The following is a 17,977-nucleotide window of genomic DNA, read 5'->3' as shown; positions in this document are numbered from 1 at the left end:
GAGCAAGGTCCCAGATATCTCTTAATGGTTGAGAGAGGCCCAAGGTTGGATTCATGATTCTGTCAACAGTAAGTATCTGATTTGAGAGTACAGGATTATGATTTTGCCTAAGGTCAACAAGTCCAATCTGAGTGGCGACCAAACACAGTTGTCACTAGATAGTTGAAGAAGAGTGGCAAACCACAGCTGGTGAGGCCAGCACAGGGTGAACAAAATGCAGTTGACTCTTTCTGCCTAAAAACATGCCATCACTCTGCATAAGAGTGGTAGGGATGTAAAGATGTAAAGGAGGGTTGTAGTCCAATCCAGAAGGAAGGTATCCCCTAAACATCCTGTCTGGTAATGACAATGAAGACGTGCACCAAAAAAACACAAAATCCCTGGCATTTTGTGTTGAGGGGGTTGGTGAACAAGTCCACAAGGGGAGCTTGCCATCTGAGAAAATGAGCTCAAACCTGAGAAGACTGAAGGAACCATTCATGGTTGGTGTAAGTTGTGCGGTTGAGAGAGCCGGAAAGAGAGTTCTCAATGCCCGGAACATGAATGGCACTGATGGTGATGTTGTTGGCTATATACCAGTCCCAGATTCTAATGGTGAGGGCAAGCAAAGCACGAGAGCATGTCCCACCCTGTTTGTTGATATAGAATACCACCGTAGTGTTGTGGTTGGTAAGCTGAACGATATGGTCTTTGAGCAAATGACAGAAAGAGTGCATTGCCCTTTCTACTGCAAGTAACTCCAGATAGTTAATGTGTTGTGCGCCCTCTATGGCCGACCAAGGACCATGGGTGGTGTGACCCTCAAGGTGAGTTCCCCATCCTGATAGGAAAGTGTCTGTGGCTAAAATCATTGAGGGTCGAAAGGGTATGCCCACACACAGATTGGAGTTACAAGTCCACCAGTTGAAAGACCTGAGGATGGCTAAAGGGATGACAAGTTGTTTGTTGGGGTCGTCTTGCATGGGCTGGAATGCCCAAAGAAACCAATTTTGGAGGGGCCGAAGAAGCAAACAGGAGAAAGGAGTGACATCCATGGTAGAAGCCATGTGTCCCAAGGGGCAATGAACATCCGTGGCACAGGTGTAAGGCTTCTGTCAGGCTGAAAGAGGTAATGCTCACAGATTCCGGAACCTGTCTTCTGGCAAGTAGGATAAACAAAGGTCCTAGAACACAAGTTGGAGTCCCAGTATGTTAGAGTAGTACTGGAATCTTTTAGTCAAACCAATAGTCTTTAGAGGAGTAGAGAACACCAAGTTGTTGTTGCTTTCGCGGACAAAAGGAACTGAGGGCCCAAGCCTCGCTGCCTGATTATATCATTTCTGGGGATGGGCGGGGCTGGAGTACCTAATTGGGCAAGCTTTTAAAGACAATCCAAAACAGTCGTGTGGACACAGGAAATACCACAGGTGCGGATTTCACAGAAACCACGCTGAAGAAACATGACTATGGGACCAAGCCTTCAGATAGTGACTGTAGTGCAAATGTAGAATCTGTGTAACGAGAACTGGAATGGCTCTGGATTACGATCTTAGACTGTGTGGTTTTAATATTTGGTGTAATGCTTAGATGTTTTAATTGTTTGGTTTAATGTAAATGCTTATTTAACTGTATATTGTTTTTATGGCATTTGGTTGTTGCCAATGTGTAGTGTCGCTCTGAGCCCCCTCGGGGTTGAGAAGAACAGGGTACAAATATGTTAAATAAATAAATAGGAATTTTGGTGTTCCAGTTTTGTAGATTATTTCAGGATTGGGACTTAGTTCCTCCTCCCAACCTAGTCTCATTTCAGGAGGGTTTGGGTTGCCTTCATATGAGGTCTCTTCTAGTAGACACATGTCAGTCAGTATTATTAGATGCCACACTATGCCTGAGACCCACTTACAAATTCTAGGAAGGCCATGGAAATCTTAAAATATGTTTAGAGGTAGTTTTGGTTGAATGAGGGAACCCTAACTCAAATAAAAACAGAGATATAGGGGTTGAGATCTGTAGTTATGTTTTAATTGTATTTTCTCCCAGATTTGTAGTTATTTAAGCCACTTTTATAGAAGGTCACTCTTTGTGTATGTGCATGCCTGTCATCGATTTATGAAAATCACAGGGCACCAATTCATTTCAAGCTGGAAGATATTTTTGAAAAAGAAAGCCAATATGCCATCTAGTGTTCATTAATATTATCCAGAAAACCAGGAAGGAAATGTAAAAGATCTTAAGCCATTTCTGCTACAGATAACAGAAATCTAAAACTACTTCACAGCTTGGTATACTTAATCTTTCAAAAGAAGAATGTAAAAGAACCGTTTAACCTCTGCTCCCACTTTCTTCATTAATCACTTTTATGTCTCACAGAGCCACCTCATTTTATTTTTCCACAAGTTAATTGGTGACATGCCTGTCCACAGGCAGTGAAATTCCCTGTTGGGAGACCTAGGACTTATAAAGTATTGTTGTCATTACCATCATCTACCATGCTCCCAGCACATGCTATATGTGGCAGCATTTATTCATTTTTAGCAAGCACACATTTATAAAATAATGCAAAAAAAGTTGTATGCAAATAATGCAAACAACCTTAATGTGAACATGCATGACTGCATCCACACTTTTTGTTGTTTTACTATACAAAACTAATTATCCCACTGCGCAAAATTAATTTATGATGGCCTTTTAATTTTAGATGGAGAAATAAAAAATTAAATTCTTTCTAATGTTCAGATGGAATCTCCTTTCCTGTAATTTGAACCCATTGCTCTGAGTCCTAGTTTCTAGGGCAGCAGAAAACAAGCCTGCTCCCTCTTCCTTAGGACATCCTTTCACATATTTATATATGGTTATCACGTCTCCTCTCAACCTTCTCTTTTGCAGGTTAAAAATACCCAGCTCTTTAAGATGCCCCTCATAGGGTATGATCTCCATTTGATCATTTAGTTGTCCTCCTCTGGACACCTTCCAGCTTGTCAATATCTCTTTTAAACTGTGGTGGCCAGAATTGGATCCAGTATCCCAGGTGATGTCTAACCAAAGCAGAATGCAAAGACACCATTACTTCCCTTGATCTAGATACTATATCCCTTTTGATATAGCCCTAAATCCCATTGTCTTTTAAAGCTGCTTCTTCACAGTTGGCTCATGTTCAACTTGTTGTTCATGAAGACTCCAAGATCTTTTTGACATGGCTTGTTGTCGAGTCAGGCATCACCCATCCTGTATCTTTGCCTTTCATTTTTTCTGACTAAATGTAATATCTTACATTTGTCCTTGTTGAAATTCATTTTGATAGTTTTGAACAGCTCTCTAATCTGTCAAGGTCAATTTGAATTCTGATTCTGTCCAAATAACACCTTTTTAATCTCTCTGGCAAGCCTGAGCTCATGTTGAACTTTAGCCTTATGAACCTTTTTCCTGCATTATTTGTTTGAATTCCTCTTTGGCAGTTTCCCTCCTTTTCCATTTCTTGTACATGTATCTTTTAAATCTTAGCTCAGTTAAAAATTCTCTGGACATCCATTCTGGTTGTTTTGTATATGAATTCCTATTATGCAAGTATGTGATCTATTATTCTTTGTACACATTGTCCAAAATTCAGTGAAACTCACACACACCATATATTTAGCACATGTCTCCTTGATAACGGAACTAAATTCAAAACACATCATGAACCTTCATACAATTAATCACACAAGTAAAGCCAATTATTGTATAAAGTTCCAGAAACACTTTATTTAAAAATGGAGTTGTAAATGCTTGTAACTACATACATAATATATGTAACAAAAAATAAATAAGGAGTACGCATCCATACAAATAAGAACATTGTAAATGCAAACATTTATTACAGAACACAAAAGGTAAATGTCTGAAAAAGAAACACATAAAGACCTGTGTGAAGAGCCTAAATGTTTAATTTTTCCATAACCATTTCCTGTTTTTTCACACTTGCATGTTTGTGGTTCTTCTCTCAAGCAATGAAATAAAGAAAGGAATGACAATGGCCAAAATCTTGTACTATCCTCCATGTATTTTGTCATACATCTGTTTCAACTTTGACAACATCTGTAAACAAGTGTTTTCCTGACCTCTGTTAATAGAGAGTTGGATACAGAGTTTGAAAAGAGGCAATTTTTAATTTTAAAGCAAAAAGAAATCCAATATACAACAGGACTATTCCTTTTTATTTTTATATCTCTACAAAAAGTCTGTTTGTATATTCCGTTGGTCAAACTTCGTCATTACTTCCAAAATCCTGTACAGTTTAAAAATGTACAGGAAAAAAGTATTTCTAAACAAGTGACACATAAGATTATTGCTGAAATATTAAAGACTATTTCATAAAAGCTTCAGAGTTGTATCCATAACCATTATAGACTGATGCAAAAACATAGGAAAATTCCAGTTATTAGTAGCATTTAACAGAAGACCTTGAAATTACAGTGTTCTGGAAATACAAGATTAATTTTATATTATTATTTCCAAACTTTAAAGTTACTGGGACAGCTTTAAAGATAAAATAGGTTTACATGAGATATTTTAATAGCTTTGCAGTAAGCAGGATAAGCAAAAGGCCTATGTTAGCAGTTTTCTTCCAGAATTTTTATAAACATATAAGACAGTCTTACTAGAGGGTCTACAAGAAAACATGAACAATTTGTATGTCTGGAATCAGCCTATTGACCAGATTATTACTACTCTATCTCCAAGTGTTCTGACAAAAATTTTACAACTCATGATCATCTCAAGGAGCTCTCATAAATGTATGTTGTGTTTGACTTTGGTGGTAAACCATGAGATGGGATTTTAGGTAATAGACACACATAGCTATACATTTAAACTGGTTTCATTGCTCCAAATATCTGGACAGAAATGATATAACAATTAATTTTAATCAACATCAAAAAAGACGAACAGGATCAGCAAGGGCCAAATGGATTCTTTTCAGGAGTGGACTCACACTCCAGCGTGAGTACGTGTGTTTTTTAAAAGGGAAACAGCATGTTTCTGAGTACAGAGTCATTTCTCCTATTGATATTGATATGTTTACCTTCCACTCCCAAATTTTTTAGTGCAAACATAATATTTTGAACTCTGTAAATCCCAGGACAATTTACATAGCAATCACAATGGTTTGAAAATTTTAGTATGCAACAATGAACATACTATGAAGCCTATTCTTCTGTATACTGTTGTGTCGTAGTATTAAAACGTAGTGTGCCCTAATTTAGTTCCCCTTGCACAGAATAAAATTTAAACACTCATTAATTTCATACAAATTTAGGTTGAAGAGATCCAATTACAGGTCATCTTGGACTTCCATTTGTTTGCAGTCTGCTTTAACAAATTAAATCATGGAGGAAAATATTCAAAGTGCTTGCAAAGCCCATAAATACCACAAACTGATCTCTATGTTGGTACCAATATTTACCTTAATGAGCCAGGTGGTGTGTGCGACATTTAAAATATCACAAGTTGTTGATGTAAGGAAAAATTGGCATTTTTAACCACACTTTTTCTTTTACTCTGAATGATGCTATGACTCTCATTGAATTCTGCACATTCAAACAATACTAAAGGTACTCATGACACTCACGTCATTCACGCAAAGTTGGATCTTCCTCCTCTCCATCCGGATTGAACCTATTAAAATGTATACTGAAATCATGCTCAGATTCTACACTGCCAAGTTCCCTTGAAGCAGAGGCAATAGTTGGACGGACAGCCCTTGCTTCCGGTTGACAATTTGGCTGTGACTGAGACTGGCCACTTTGAGAAACAGGACTGGACTTCTGCTTAGGTTGAGGTGCCTGAGCAGCGGCAGCAAATCCCAAATTACTCAGAGCATCCAATGTTCCATCAGGGTCAATCATTGAATTTATCACTGATCAAAGAGAAATAAAATGTAAGTAAAAATCAATTTCTGCATTTGTTGAGAATACAGTACCTCACAAAATTGTTCTGCTATTATGCAGCCTTTCAATTACTTTATAATTCCATTTTTGAAGTGTTTCTCAACACACTCAGTATTTTTCAACATTTCTTTTGTGAAGAGCATAATGATACATGTGCTGAATTTTTCAAACTGTAAATTAATCTATTTTACTGTTTATGGAATGATTTACTAAGGCATAGTTGAGGGGGGAAATGCAGAAATTCCCAGACGTGACTGACCAAATTAGATTTCATCTAGTCACTTTCATCTGACTGTCCAAAACACCAAAATTATGTTATGCCAGAAGAACTTGCCACCTCGAGAAGAAAATGTACAAGTACAATCAAAGAATTTTACATAGCTTCTCCCTTGTCAACTTTTGGAAGACTCGTCTATAAAAGATTTCCTTAAAGTACTGGATGGATATCATCTGCCTGTATCAACAAGTAATATTGGCAGTACTCCAGCTTGTATACAATCTGTACAATTCCCATCAAATGCAGACTCGTTGAGCATCGTGTTTTTCATCATTTTGACAGAAATAATCGGTATTTGATGTGTTGGCACAAAATGAAAATCAAAGTGTTCCCACTTTTCGTTGTTGTTAATCGATTGACCAAACAATCAATTTCTATTTCACATTTTCCCATGTTCAGGACTCAAAAAGTCTTATAACAAATCAAGAATCACATTGCTAAATATTCAAGAGATATGAAAGTTAAAATGAAATTTAAAAATCACAAAACTAAAATCAAGAGTAAAGCATACTATTGAAAATAACATCATTAATGCACAACACATATGCACATGTAGACACACAGTAGTAGCATTATAATAACCAGACAAAATAAATTAAGACATATAAAATGATGTATTGTCTTTTTCATCAAGCCACATAAAGAGATCATACATGTTCTGTTTATTCTTTGATTTGATATCTATGCTCTGCAGCCTTCTGATTGTGGGAATGAGCTCAGAAGTGAGAAAATTGTAGGACAAAAAAAGGAATACCTCTTGGGCAAGTTCTGCCAAAATCTTCTGCCACTGATTTCTGGGGGTGGAGGGTTAAATCCCTCCAAATTCAATTATCTTATATGTAAATGAGTGCATGGTGTATCTAGCCTTGGCCTTGAGAATAAAAATCCCCAGAGTTATTTCATGCAAACATGTACATTAGAATGATAAAATTATAAGCAGGTCTACGATTGTTTTTTGTTGTTGTTTTTTTGGATGTCATAAACAGCTCTAAGAAACACATTGGACAGATGTAATTCATTCAAACCACATTGATGCTAATAAATAAACAGAAAAGAAATTTAGCTTGACTGATCTGAAAGTTAGCTTTCAGACTACAATGTCCACAGCGGTAGAGAAAACATCTTTGAAATAGGCAGGGCCAACCGAAGAAATATTGCTGCTTGGGATGGAACTGCAAATGGGACATACCCCCTCAATCAACTAAGTCTTAGTGCAAGCCATACAAATTAAGTCTAAGCCATACAAATTATTCTGGCACGAGACAAAATATCCCATAATGACCTCTTCCTGATGGTTCTCTTTCATGAGAACTTTAATTTTTTGCCTGAACAACATACCTTCTGCCAAACAGAATGACTTTCTTGGAACTCAAGTGCATTCTAAGTTTGCTTTCTTTCAGAGCAAGTTTATACTAACAGAAGGGATATGAGAGCCACAAGGCCTGCATAGCAGAGGCACTGTTTGCAGACGTTGTTAATTCACATTTCTTCCATAGAAGTCACTTAAGGAATTGAGGAGAACTTTCCTATCTAGACAGTTATCTAATGTATCTGTGTTTGTATAGTGGAACACAGAAGGCAACCTGCTTCAATTTTTAAGGCCAAGGTTTGAGAGAAGGAAGAGAACAGCTTAAAACTGATCATGGTCTTCATTCTTTCCCTGTCCCAACTCTTTTTATACAACAATTTTATTTGCAATTAGCATTCTTTAAAAAATTAGTAACAATGACTTGGTTCATTGTTATTCTGAGAAACTCTGTAGCAATATATCTATAAAGCATTAAATACCTTGTAGTTGTTTCTCAACTCTCTTCAGTTCTTGCAATATAGATGATATTTCCTGCAGGAATGCAATTAAAAGTTTAATTTACTTTCATGAAGGGAAAATCCCCACTTCCTACGAAAATGTAGGGCTAATACTATTTATTTTTTGTAGAGATCAAAGAAAAAAAATTAATGCACCCAAAAGACTTCCCTATGTTTGTTTTTAATTAAACTAACTGGAGCAATTACACCGGAGTTCTGCCAATAGAACAGGGAGTAAATATTCCTCTCTGTATTACTGACCCAAGCATCACTCTTCCCATACACAATCCCAACAGTATTCAGGGTTTCCCGTTTCCCCATTTTTTACTTAGAAGGTGCAACTGTGAGTCCAATGGACTGCATGCAGTCCCACAGGGCTTTTTATGGTCCCTAATACTCTCCTTGTCTATCCTCAAAGCTCCTCAGTCATTTTTCTGGCATTTTATGTCCCCCAAATGGTTACTCACTCCCTCCAGAAGCAGTGAATTATGTTTTAAAACCCACAATCCTATGGAACCTAAACATGACAGCCAAACTGGATTCTGCTTGCGATGTTCAGCTGAAAATGGCATTGTGTATGGCTCCCCTCAATTGAAAGGATTTCACAGGTGATCCTGCCTATGAATCTTCCATCTCCTCCCGAGATTGCCTCCTGTATTGTTAACCCCTAACAACAACAACAACAACAACAACAACAACAACAATTGAGGCACACCTGTACTTGCCTTTGAACTGTTTTTTTTTTTTAAAAAACCTTTGAAGCAGAGACATCTTAGATACAAAGCATCCTAAATCTACTCTTCAACTTTTAACAACACCTGAAGAGCCTGTTCCTTTTTTAACACTATCTGTAAAAGTGAAAGATATACCATGCTTGATGTCTTCACAATTGGAATGTCACTCTCAGCTCGCAGTTTATTTTCAATGTCTTCCCAGTTCCGGTCTTTATCCTTAAACAGTATTCTGTGCATAAGAAAAACAGAAGAAAGATATGGCCCTTATAGCAGAAACATATGTATGTACATATGTACAAAAATGAAAATAAAAAGACTAGTAATGTTGAATGGAATATTTACGGTGTGCATGTGATTTCTATATATTTCAAAGAGTTTCAAAATGTGACATATTTCATTGCAGTTGGGTTATCTTAACACATTCAAAAAGTGGCCAACCATTATGAGTGTTTCACATTTTGGGATTTTTTGAGGAAATGTAAAAAATAACAACTGTTTTTGCACAATATTTGTTTTTGTTTAATTTACAAAAATATCAGTGTATTTTGTGAAAATCATAGTTTTCTTTGCAGGAAAAGTATCCATAATCCACAATAATTTCAGGAAAAATGTGCTCAAATAATGCAGAAACTTTAAAATATCTTTTAAAAGCTTACAAATTCTTCTTCCTCAGTTAATGTGATAATGAAATAAATAAAGATCTATACCCCATTTGTTGGTCTGCCCTAAAAATTCTGCCATTCTAGTTTTAGAATGTAGTTCTCAATCTGTATTTTTTTTTCCTTTGAAGTATTTGTCTATCACCTCTCAATCCAACAGAAAATTTGTAATAATGTACACTGGATAAACAAATACAAATATTTTAAAACAGCCTAAAACATTACTTCATACATAGTTGAAAAGGACAGGTTGCTCACCTGTAACCATGTTTCTTCGAGTGTACTCTGTGAATTCACACTAATGGAGAGGCTGCGCCTGCGCAGGTCCCAACGGAAACTCTTCCCAAGCTGAAGTTCAAATTTTGGCGGTAGCCACGCCCCTCCGTCCCCGGAGGGCATATAAGGCAGCCCTCGGCGTCTCCTCCCCAGTTCCTACGCCGCTAAGGCAACGAGAAAGGAAGAGGGTTTGCCAGAGGGGAAGGAAGGGCGGGCTTGTGTGAATTCACAGAGTACACTCGAAGAAACATGGTTACAGGTGAGCAACCTGTCCTTTTTCTTCGTGTACTCTGTGAATGCACACTAATGGAGACTAGCAAGCTTAGGTCTTGGAGGCGGGCTAAGCAAACCCAGACAATGAGAAAAAACTGTCCAAACATGTGTTTATTAACATCAGAACATGGTCCGAGGACCCAAAAAAGTATTGCATCAACACACGCCAGACACCGAGAGCAGCCCGGTAAGGCATGATATAACCCTCTAAGAGCACGTGTGCACGTAGGAACATCATTTCCCAAAGGGGGGAAAGGCATTTGTAAATAAGGCACAAATTGTCAAAAGAGCAGTGTAAACATGTAACGGACAGGAGAAACACAAGAAAGGGTTGCATGAGAATAAACACCCGCAGAGAAGTCATAAATGCATAAAGTTAAGACAAGCATGAAGATAAAACTGCCCTAGCAAAGGCTGAATCCTTCAGAGTTCTTTGGTCTACCCTATAGTGGGACACAAATGTAAGGGGGTTGGACCAGATCGCTGCCCTGCAGATGGAGTCCAGGGGAATGCCCCTCAGGAAGGCAGTCGACGTGGAGAGGCCTCTCGTCGAACGCGGGCGAACCGACGGAGGAGGTGGGCGTTTGGCCAGTTCATAGGCCAGTTCAATGGCCTGAGCAATCCAATGGGACAGTCTTTGTGAAGAGATAGGATTCCCCAGCTTATCTGGAGCATGGGCCACGAAAAGTTTAGGGGTCTTTCGAATGTCTTTAGTACGGTCCCGGTAAAAGAGAAGTGCTCTACGCACATCAAGGAGGTGCAGTCTCCGCTCAAGGGGAGACGAGGGGTCTGGAAAGAAGGCAGGAAGGACAATGTCCTGGTTGAGGTGAAAGGCCGAGACTACCTTGGGAAGGAAGGTGATGTCCGGACGGAGAACGGCGCGGTCGTGATGAAAACGGAGGTAAGGCTCATCGACCCGAAGGGCGGTCAGCTCCGAAGGCCTGCGCGCTGAAGTTATGGCCACCAGGAAGGCAACTTTCCAAGACAGGAGACGAAGGTCGGTCGAAGCCAATGGTTCGAAAGGAGAAGCAGTGAGCTGGGAAAGGACGAGCTCGAGGCTCCAACCCGGAGTAGGAGGCTGAGACGGCGGGCAGATGTTATTATAGCCTTTCAAGAAGGTTTTGACAAGGTGATCGGAGAACAGCGATGGTCTACCATGTTGTTGAAAACACCAGGATAGAGCGGCCAGGTAAGATTTCATAGAGGCAAGAGAAAGTTTTTGATCTGCCAGAGACATAAGGAAGTCCAGCACGATCGGTATCGAGGTTGGGAAAACAGTAATTTTTCGAGAGCGGAGAAAGGAACGAAAGCGAGAAATCTTATAAGTGTAGGCCTTGGTTGTAGCCGGCTTGTGAGCTGCGCGGAGGACCTCCTGTAGGTTCTGCGGGAGGGAAGTCAGGCGAGAATCCTCCAAGCAGTGAGATGTAGAGAGGAGAGATCCGGGTGCAGGATCTGGCCGTTCTCCCTGGACAAGAGATGAGGTAGAAGGGGCAGAGTGAAGAAGGTCGCATTGGAGAGGCGAAGAAGAGCCGGGAACCAAGATTGACGGGGCCAGGCTGGAGCTATCAGGATCGCCGACATCGGTACCGACCGGAGTTTTTGCAGGACCCTCGGTATGAGAGGAAAAGGCGGAAAGAGATAGATCGGTTCCGCCGACCAGTCCAGAAGGAAGGCGTCTCCCAGGCAGCCCGGAGAGGAGGATGGGGGAAGCCTCGCACCGTACCGAGGCAGTTGAGCGTTCTGAGGAGAGGCGAAAAGGTCTAGAGTGGGAAAACCCCATTTGAGAAAAAGAGAAAGAAGAGTCTCGGGATCGAGCATCCACTCGTGGGAGGAAGTCGTCATCCTGCTGAGGGCGTCTGCCAAGTTGTTCTGGGTCCCGGGAAGGTGAATCGCCGAGATCAGAATGTTGCGGGCTATGCACCAATACCACAGCTGGGAGGAGAGAAGCATCAGCTTCCTTGAGCCCGTGCCGCCCTGTTTGTTGATGTAGAAGACTGCTACTGTGTTGTCTGATTGGATGAGGACAGATCTTTGGGAGATCAAGCGGGAGAAGGCTTTCAGAGCCTTGAAGATGGCAAGGAGTTCGAGAAAGTTTATGTGATTGGCCTTCTCGGAGGGAGACCAGAGGCCTCGAACAGTGAGACCTTTCATGTGGGCTCCCCAGCCGAAATTGGAAGAGTATGTGGTTATGGTGGTGGCGGGGGGAACCGGGTGGAACGGGAGACCCCTGCAGACGTTGGAGAGGGATTTCCACCAGAGAAGCGACCGCCGAACGTGGGGCGGGACCGAAAGAAACCTCGAATTGGGGTGGCGAAACGGCTTGAAAACGTCTATGAACCACCTCTGCAAAGTCCGGAGATGGAGCCTGGCCAACGGGGTCGTGAGGACTGTGGAGGCCATGTGGCCGAGGAGAACCTGGATGGACCGAGCCCGAACCCTCCGGTGGGTCTCGCAAAAGGTGATCTGTTGTCGAAGGGCCAGAAACCTGTCTAGCGGAAGAGAGACAGTCTGAGCGATTGAGTCGAACAGAGCGCCGATGAAGCGGATTTTGTTCGACGGGGTGAGGTGAGATTTTTCGTGGTTTAGCTGGAGACCGAGGGATTTTAGAAGAGAGAGAGTGTAGTCGACGTGACGTCGGAGGAGGGCAGGGTCGGATTCGACCAGAAGCCAGTCGTCTAGATAAGGGAAGATTGTGATTCCCTGGAGTCGGAGGTGGGCCGCCACGACAGCGACGACTTTGGTAAAGACCCTTGGGGCCGTAACGAGGCCAAAGGGTAAAACGGTGAACTGGTAGGTCTGGTCGAGAACTTTGAAAGAGAGGAAGCGCCTGTGGTTCTCCCGAATCGCCACGTGGAAATAGGCGTCTCGAAGGTCTATAGATACGAAGAAGTCTCCGCGCTGCAGCATCGGGAGGATGGAGGCGATGGAGACCATCCTGAACTTGGTTGGACGTATGAAGGCATTGAGCATGCGTAAGTCCAAAATTGGGCGGAGGCCCCCACCCCTCTTCGGGACCGTAAAGTACCTGGAGAAGTAGCCTTGAGGGTCCTGTACCGATGGAGAAGGCCGAATAGCCCCTTTGGCGAGAAGGGCGTCGACCTCTGCGAGAATTTCTTGAGAAGGGTTGGAGAGAAGGACCTGACCCGTGGGCGGGAGTTCCTCGAACTCTAAGGCATAGCCTTCTTGGACAATTTTGAGAACCCAGGCATCTGAAGTAATAGATTTCCACCGGTGAAAGAAGGGAGCCAAGCGATCTAGAAAGAGACCAGGAGGTTGATTCGGAGAAGAGGAGAGGAGCTGAGGAATGAGAGCTGCATCGGTACCGTAAGAAGAGTCTTTGGAAAAGGAGATGGCGTCAGGAGCGCCGGGGAGGTTGACCAGCGGTGGGGGTGGCCCGGCCGCGCTGTCTTTGCGGTTGGGCAGCCCGACGGGGCTGTTGACGGTTGTTGTTGTTCGATACCGAGGGACGCCTGAAGGATTGCTGGCGGTAAGAAGGAGGCGGGAAGCGTCGAAAGCGCTGAGGAAACCACTTGGTGCGGTGAGCTTGGGGTTGATCACCGCATTTGGTGGCCAGTACTTTAAAGTCATGGTTGGTTTTAAGCTTGTCGTCGGTGCCAGAGTTAAACAGGCCCATGGCGTCGAAGGGGAGGTCCTCGATGACCTGCCTCGAGGAGGAAGACAAACCGGACGACCTCAGCCAGGCGTGGCGACGGATGGCGATGGCGTGGGCAATCATCTTGCCGGCCGTGTCTCCCGTATGCTTAGCCATCTGGATTTGATGATGAGCTAATGAATCGGCCTCTTGTTGTAGGGTGGACATAACCGACCGGTCTTCATCGGACAACTTTGAGAAGAAGGGTTGAGCTTTTTCCCAAAGGATCTGCTGGTAGGCCCCCATACAGGCCCCATAGTTCGCCATCCTACAAAGCAGAAGGGCTCCGGAGTAGAGCTTTCTCCCGACCGCGTCAAATCTCTTGCCTTCCCTGTCTGCAGGGGTGGTGGATTCACGGCCGGAGGACTGAGAGGCTTTAACAACCATGGAATTTGGGTCGGGATGGTGCTTAAGCCATTCTAAAGTATCGTCGTCCGTACGATACCAGGTCTCGATTCTCTTCGAGGTAGGAGGGATCGAGGAAGGAGTCTTCCACGAAGACTGGATGACATCTAGGAGATAAGGCAAAAACGGCAGGAGCGTGGCCGGAGGGGCCTGGGCTTGGACCCGTTTGAAGACCGGGTCAGTTACTGCCTTGGAAGTCTGCTTGATTTCTAGACCGAGGGCATCCGCCATTCTAACCATTTGTTCGGAGAAAGCCCGAATGTTGTCGGTAGGCGAAGGAGGGTCCACCTCATAGGCATCATGAGGAGGAGAGAGATCAAGGCCCAAGGATACCACCGAGGCCGAGAGAGCGGAATCAGGACGATCTATATCAATCTCATCGTCCCCAGCCCCTTGAGGGGACTGAGGGGGAGATGACAACACAGTCTCTGGGGGCGGCAAAACCTGAAGAGCAGGAGCCATCTGCGGCCGAGTTTCTTTGGAGGCCGAGGCCTGGGCCGCTCGAGCCAGGCGAGTGGTTTGTCTACCCCGTTCCGGTGTCGAGGTTGGGGGAAAAAGCTGTTGACGGGACGAGCGCTGAGAAGTAGCAGGTCGAGGAGATGGCACCCTGACCACTGTCTGAGTGGAGTGGTGGGGTGAGTCCTGCAATTCGCCATCCGAAAGTTGTTGAGGAGAAGGTTGGCGAGGTCGCTGAGCTGGAGCGATCGGAGAGGATCTTCTAGAAGAAGTCGCCGAAGAAATGACGCCCATCTTGGAGGAAGCGGAAGAGGAAGAGCGTTGAGTAGCCCTCTTCTTAGCGAGCGGTTGTTTTGATGGAACCCTCAGGGATTTACCCGGTGTGGGAGGGACCATAGCTGAGTCGGATTGGGACCGACGAGCTTCCTCGTGAGCTCTTTTAAAGGCGATCTTCATCGCAGAAGACGACGGAGGAGCCCCGAGGTGGGAACGGGCCGAGGATACGGAGGCCACCGAGCTCGATGTCGAGGAAGGGCCGACTCGACCAGAACGTGTCGACACCGTAGCCGTGGTGAGAGTGCACGGTGGTTTGGCGGTCTTAGACGACCTGGAGGCTCTGGACGCCCTAGACGAGGCCGAGGGAGCTTTAGCTGTTGAAGCCGACATCGCTGCCGGATTAAGCGGCGGCTTCGAGCCCGAAGTCGACGGAGCGGGTTCAGGGGCAAGCGACTTTTCGTAGAGCGCCGCTCTAAGCCTCGCGGCTCTATTCTTTCTAGCCTGGGCCGTTAGGGCCAGGCAAAAACGGCAGGTACCGACGACATGTGCCTCCCCGAGGCAGTAAAGGCACTTGGCGTGGCCGTCGGAGTCAGGAATTTTAGCGGCACACTGAGTGCAGCGCTTGAAGCGAGTCGTAGACATGAGAATCCGAAGTGAACCTTGCGGCGGAAAAAAAGGAACTGGGGAGGAGACGCCGAGGGCTGCCTTATATGCCCTCCGGGGACGGAGGGGCGTGGCTACCGCCAAAATTTGAACTTCAGCTTGGGAAGAGTTTCCGTTGGGACCTGCGCAGGCGCAGCCTCTCCATTAGTGTGCATTCACAGAGTACACGAAGAAAAAACACTGTTAATTCAAAGTCCATATTGGTCTAATCCCTGTACACGAGAAAAGGTTTACTCTATCATAATTGCCTCTTGACAACATATACACAAGGGAAGACAGATTTAGAGGTTTAGAAGACTTTCCTCATTTGGCAAAGTATACATTTTCAACACTGCTGCAAACTGAAGAATGAAAATATTGCCAAGGTGAAAGGGAGAATTCTTGCTCTGAACCTTAGTGCAACAGTGAAAAGGGTAATAGGGATGGATTATACAATTACAGTAGAGTCTCACTTATCCAACATAAACGGGCCGGCAGAACGTTGGATAAGCGACTATGTTGGATAATAAAGAGGGATTAAGGAAAAGCCTATTAAACATCAAATTACATTATGATTTTACAAATTAAGCAACAAAACATCATGTTTTACAACAAATTTGACAGAAAAGCAGTTCAATTCACAGCAATGTTATGTAGTAATTACTGTATTTATGAATTTGGCACCCAAACATCGCAATGTATTGAAAACATTGACTACAAAAACATTGACTACTAAAAGGCAGAATGTGTTGGATAATCCAGATGTTGGATAAGTGAATGTTGGATAAGTGAGACTCTACTGTATTACTATTTTTATATAGTGCTTTCAAACTACTTGACATCTAGATGTCTAACCTTCATACAATTAGCTTGAATTAAACATTTTTTGAACTCTTCATGTACAAAGTTTTTAATTACTTGCCCTTTAAAAAGAATTGTTTGTTTAACAGTTTCTTATTTTTCTATTTATTTATTTAATTTACTATATTTCTATTCCGCTCTATCTCACCCCAAGGGGAACTCAGAGCGGCTTACAGTTTGGAAAAATTCAATGCTACAATATACATACAAAAAACTATACATAAGATAATTGACTAAAAATCAATAGACATATGAATTTAATCCGTTAAAACATTATACATGTAAACATCATTCCAAAATAACATCTTTCCTGAACTTTATTTTAAATTATTGTAAATGGCTTGGGTCTCATACCAGGAGAAAGGTGGGAAGCAATTATAATTAAAATATACAGATATGCAAAATACTATGCCAGAAGATGTTCATTTATATTATTTGGAATATATTGCATATTTGTAAGGCCTATTTGTGCATTTGTACTGAGATGGAAAAACTAACATTAATTGCAAAGGCATTCATGAAGAAATGAACTACAGATATCATAGGGTTAAACTTATCGGATAGTAAATAAAAAGATTTCTTCCTTCTTTCCATGTATCCACATTCCAGACAGTTCTGAAAGAATCTCCCTTGAATGGCAGGAATCTCAAACTGTGTTATTAAAAAACCTCTGACTGTGTATGCTCACATTTCTATAATGAATTAACTAGTAATTGCACGTTATTGCCATCAAACATTTGCTGTTTTGATTTTCTTATTTTTCTATGAATGTCTGTGGAGAAAAATAATTGCCACTCAAGGATATTATTTAAAATTTCATTCTTCTATAAACAGTGAAGAAGGCAAAAACTCAAAATGAATACTAAAGAAGAGCTTCAAAATAATATTCAGATTAAAGTAACATTCCAGTAATTAAAAATATATCAGTATGTGTCAAGTCTTATTTTGTGCATGTGCTGCAACACTGAAATCTGTAGAAAGTGCTTAAGTGCAAAGTAACTGTGGTTCCAGTAGCATATAGTACTTAAGAAGCTGTACTTAAAAGTCCTTGGCCCATGAAAAGGTTCAGACAGCCATAAAGCAAATGAGTGGCCTTAAATAAAATAGTCTCAGTCATAGGACAGTTTGAAAATAAGCAAGAAAAAAATAGATAAATCAGATTAATCAGAAAGCATTAATGCAGAAATTTAGCTAGAGACGGGAGAAAAACTTCAGAGAGTGAGATAACAACCAGCCATTTGCTACAAGAAGACCAGTCAGAAGGAGGAATCAATGTTTGATTACAAATTGTTTTCTAATTTCCAAATGGAAAAAGTTGAAGATTAAAATAAACAACTATCACATAAACCAAGCAACATACAGCAATGTTATTTAATTACCAGTGGACTATAATCCGTTTTAATCTGGACAGAATAAAAATATATATCCTTCCAAAAATGTAGCAGCATCCTTCCATGGAATAAATGTACACTGGCAACTATGGTGAACTATTTTAGATGAAAATCAAGTGGACAGAGAAAAGAATTGGCTGCCCTCTCAAATATGTCTCCTGTTTCTAGAGTTTGCTATGGAATACTTTAAACAAGGAGTAGATAGAAAAAAAAGTGCATGTGTTGACTCTGACAATATAATATGTGAATCAATAATAAATTTGGGCTTTTCAATCTTGGATTTTAGTGTCTCGTGTTTGTAGTTCCTATTCTAACTCTTCTTTGAATTACTGCCAGATTGTTTCTAAAACCCTGTGCAGAGGATTA

At 42.1% G+C, this 17,977-nt stretch overlaps 1 protein-coding gene across 13 annotated transcripts in view; it reads right to left on the bottom strand.

Annotated features, from left to right (window-relative positions):
- Positions 1-3,692: 3,692 nt before the first annotated feature.
- cep170 (centrosomal protein 170) overlaps positions 3,693-17,977 on the bottom strand; it is a 143,286-nt gene continuing 129,001 nt past the window's right edge. For all 13 annotated transcript variants that reach the window (XM_062974949.1, XM_062974955.1, XM_062974970.1 and 10 more), the window contains 3 exons: positions 8,856-8,949; positions 7,969-8,020; positions 3,693-5,872 (listed from right to left, as the gene is read on the bottom strand). In XM_062974949.1, coding sequence (XP_062831019.1) covers positions 5,586-5,872; positions 7,969-8,020; positions 8,856-8,949 — 433 coding nt within the window. In that variant the 3' untranslated portion in view covers positions 3,693-5,585. The remainder of the gene's footprint in view (positions 5,873-7,968; positions 8,021-8,855; positions 8,950-17,977) is intronic.

The sequence above is a fragment of the Anolis carolinensis genome, chromosome 1, assembly GCF_035594765.1.
Source record: "Anolis carolinensis isolate JA03-04 chromosome 1, rAnoCar3.1.pri, whole genome shotgun sequence".
In the NCBI taxonomy this organism is placed as follows: domain Eukaryota; kingdom Metazoa; phylum Chordata; class Lepidosauria; order Squamata; family Dactyloidae; genus Anolis; species Anolis carolinensis.
The sequence above is the reverse complement of the archived record's forward strand: the minus strand, read 5'-3'. Positions and strand labels throughout refer to the sequence as shown.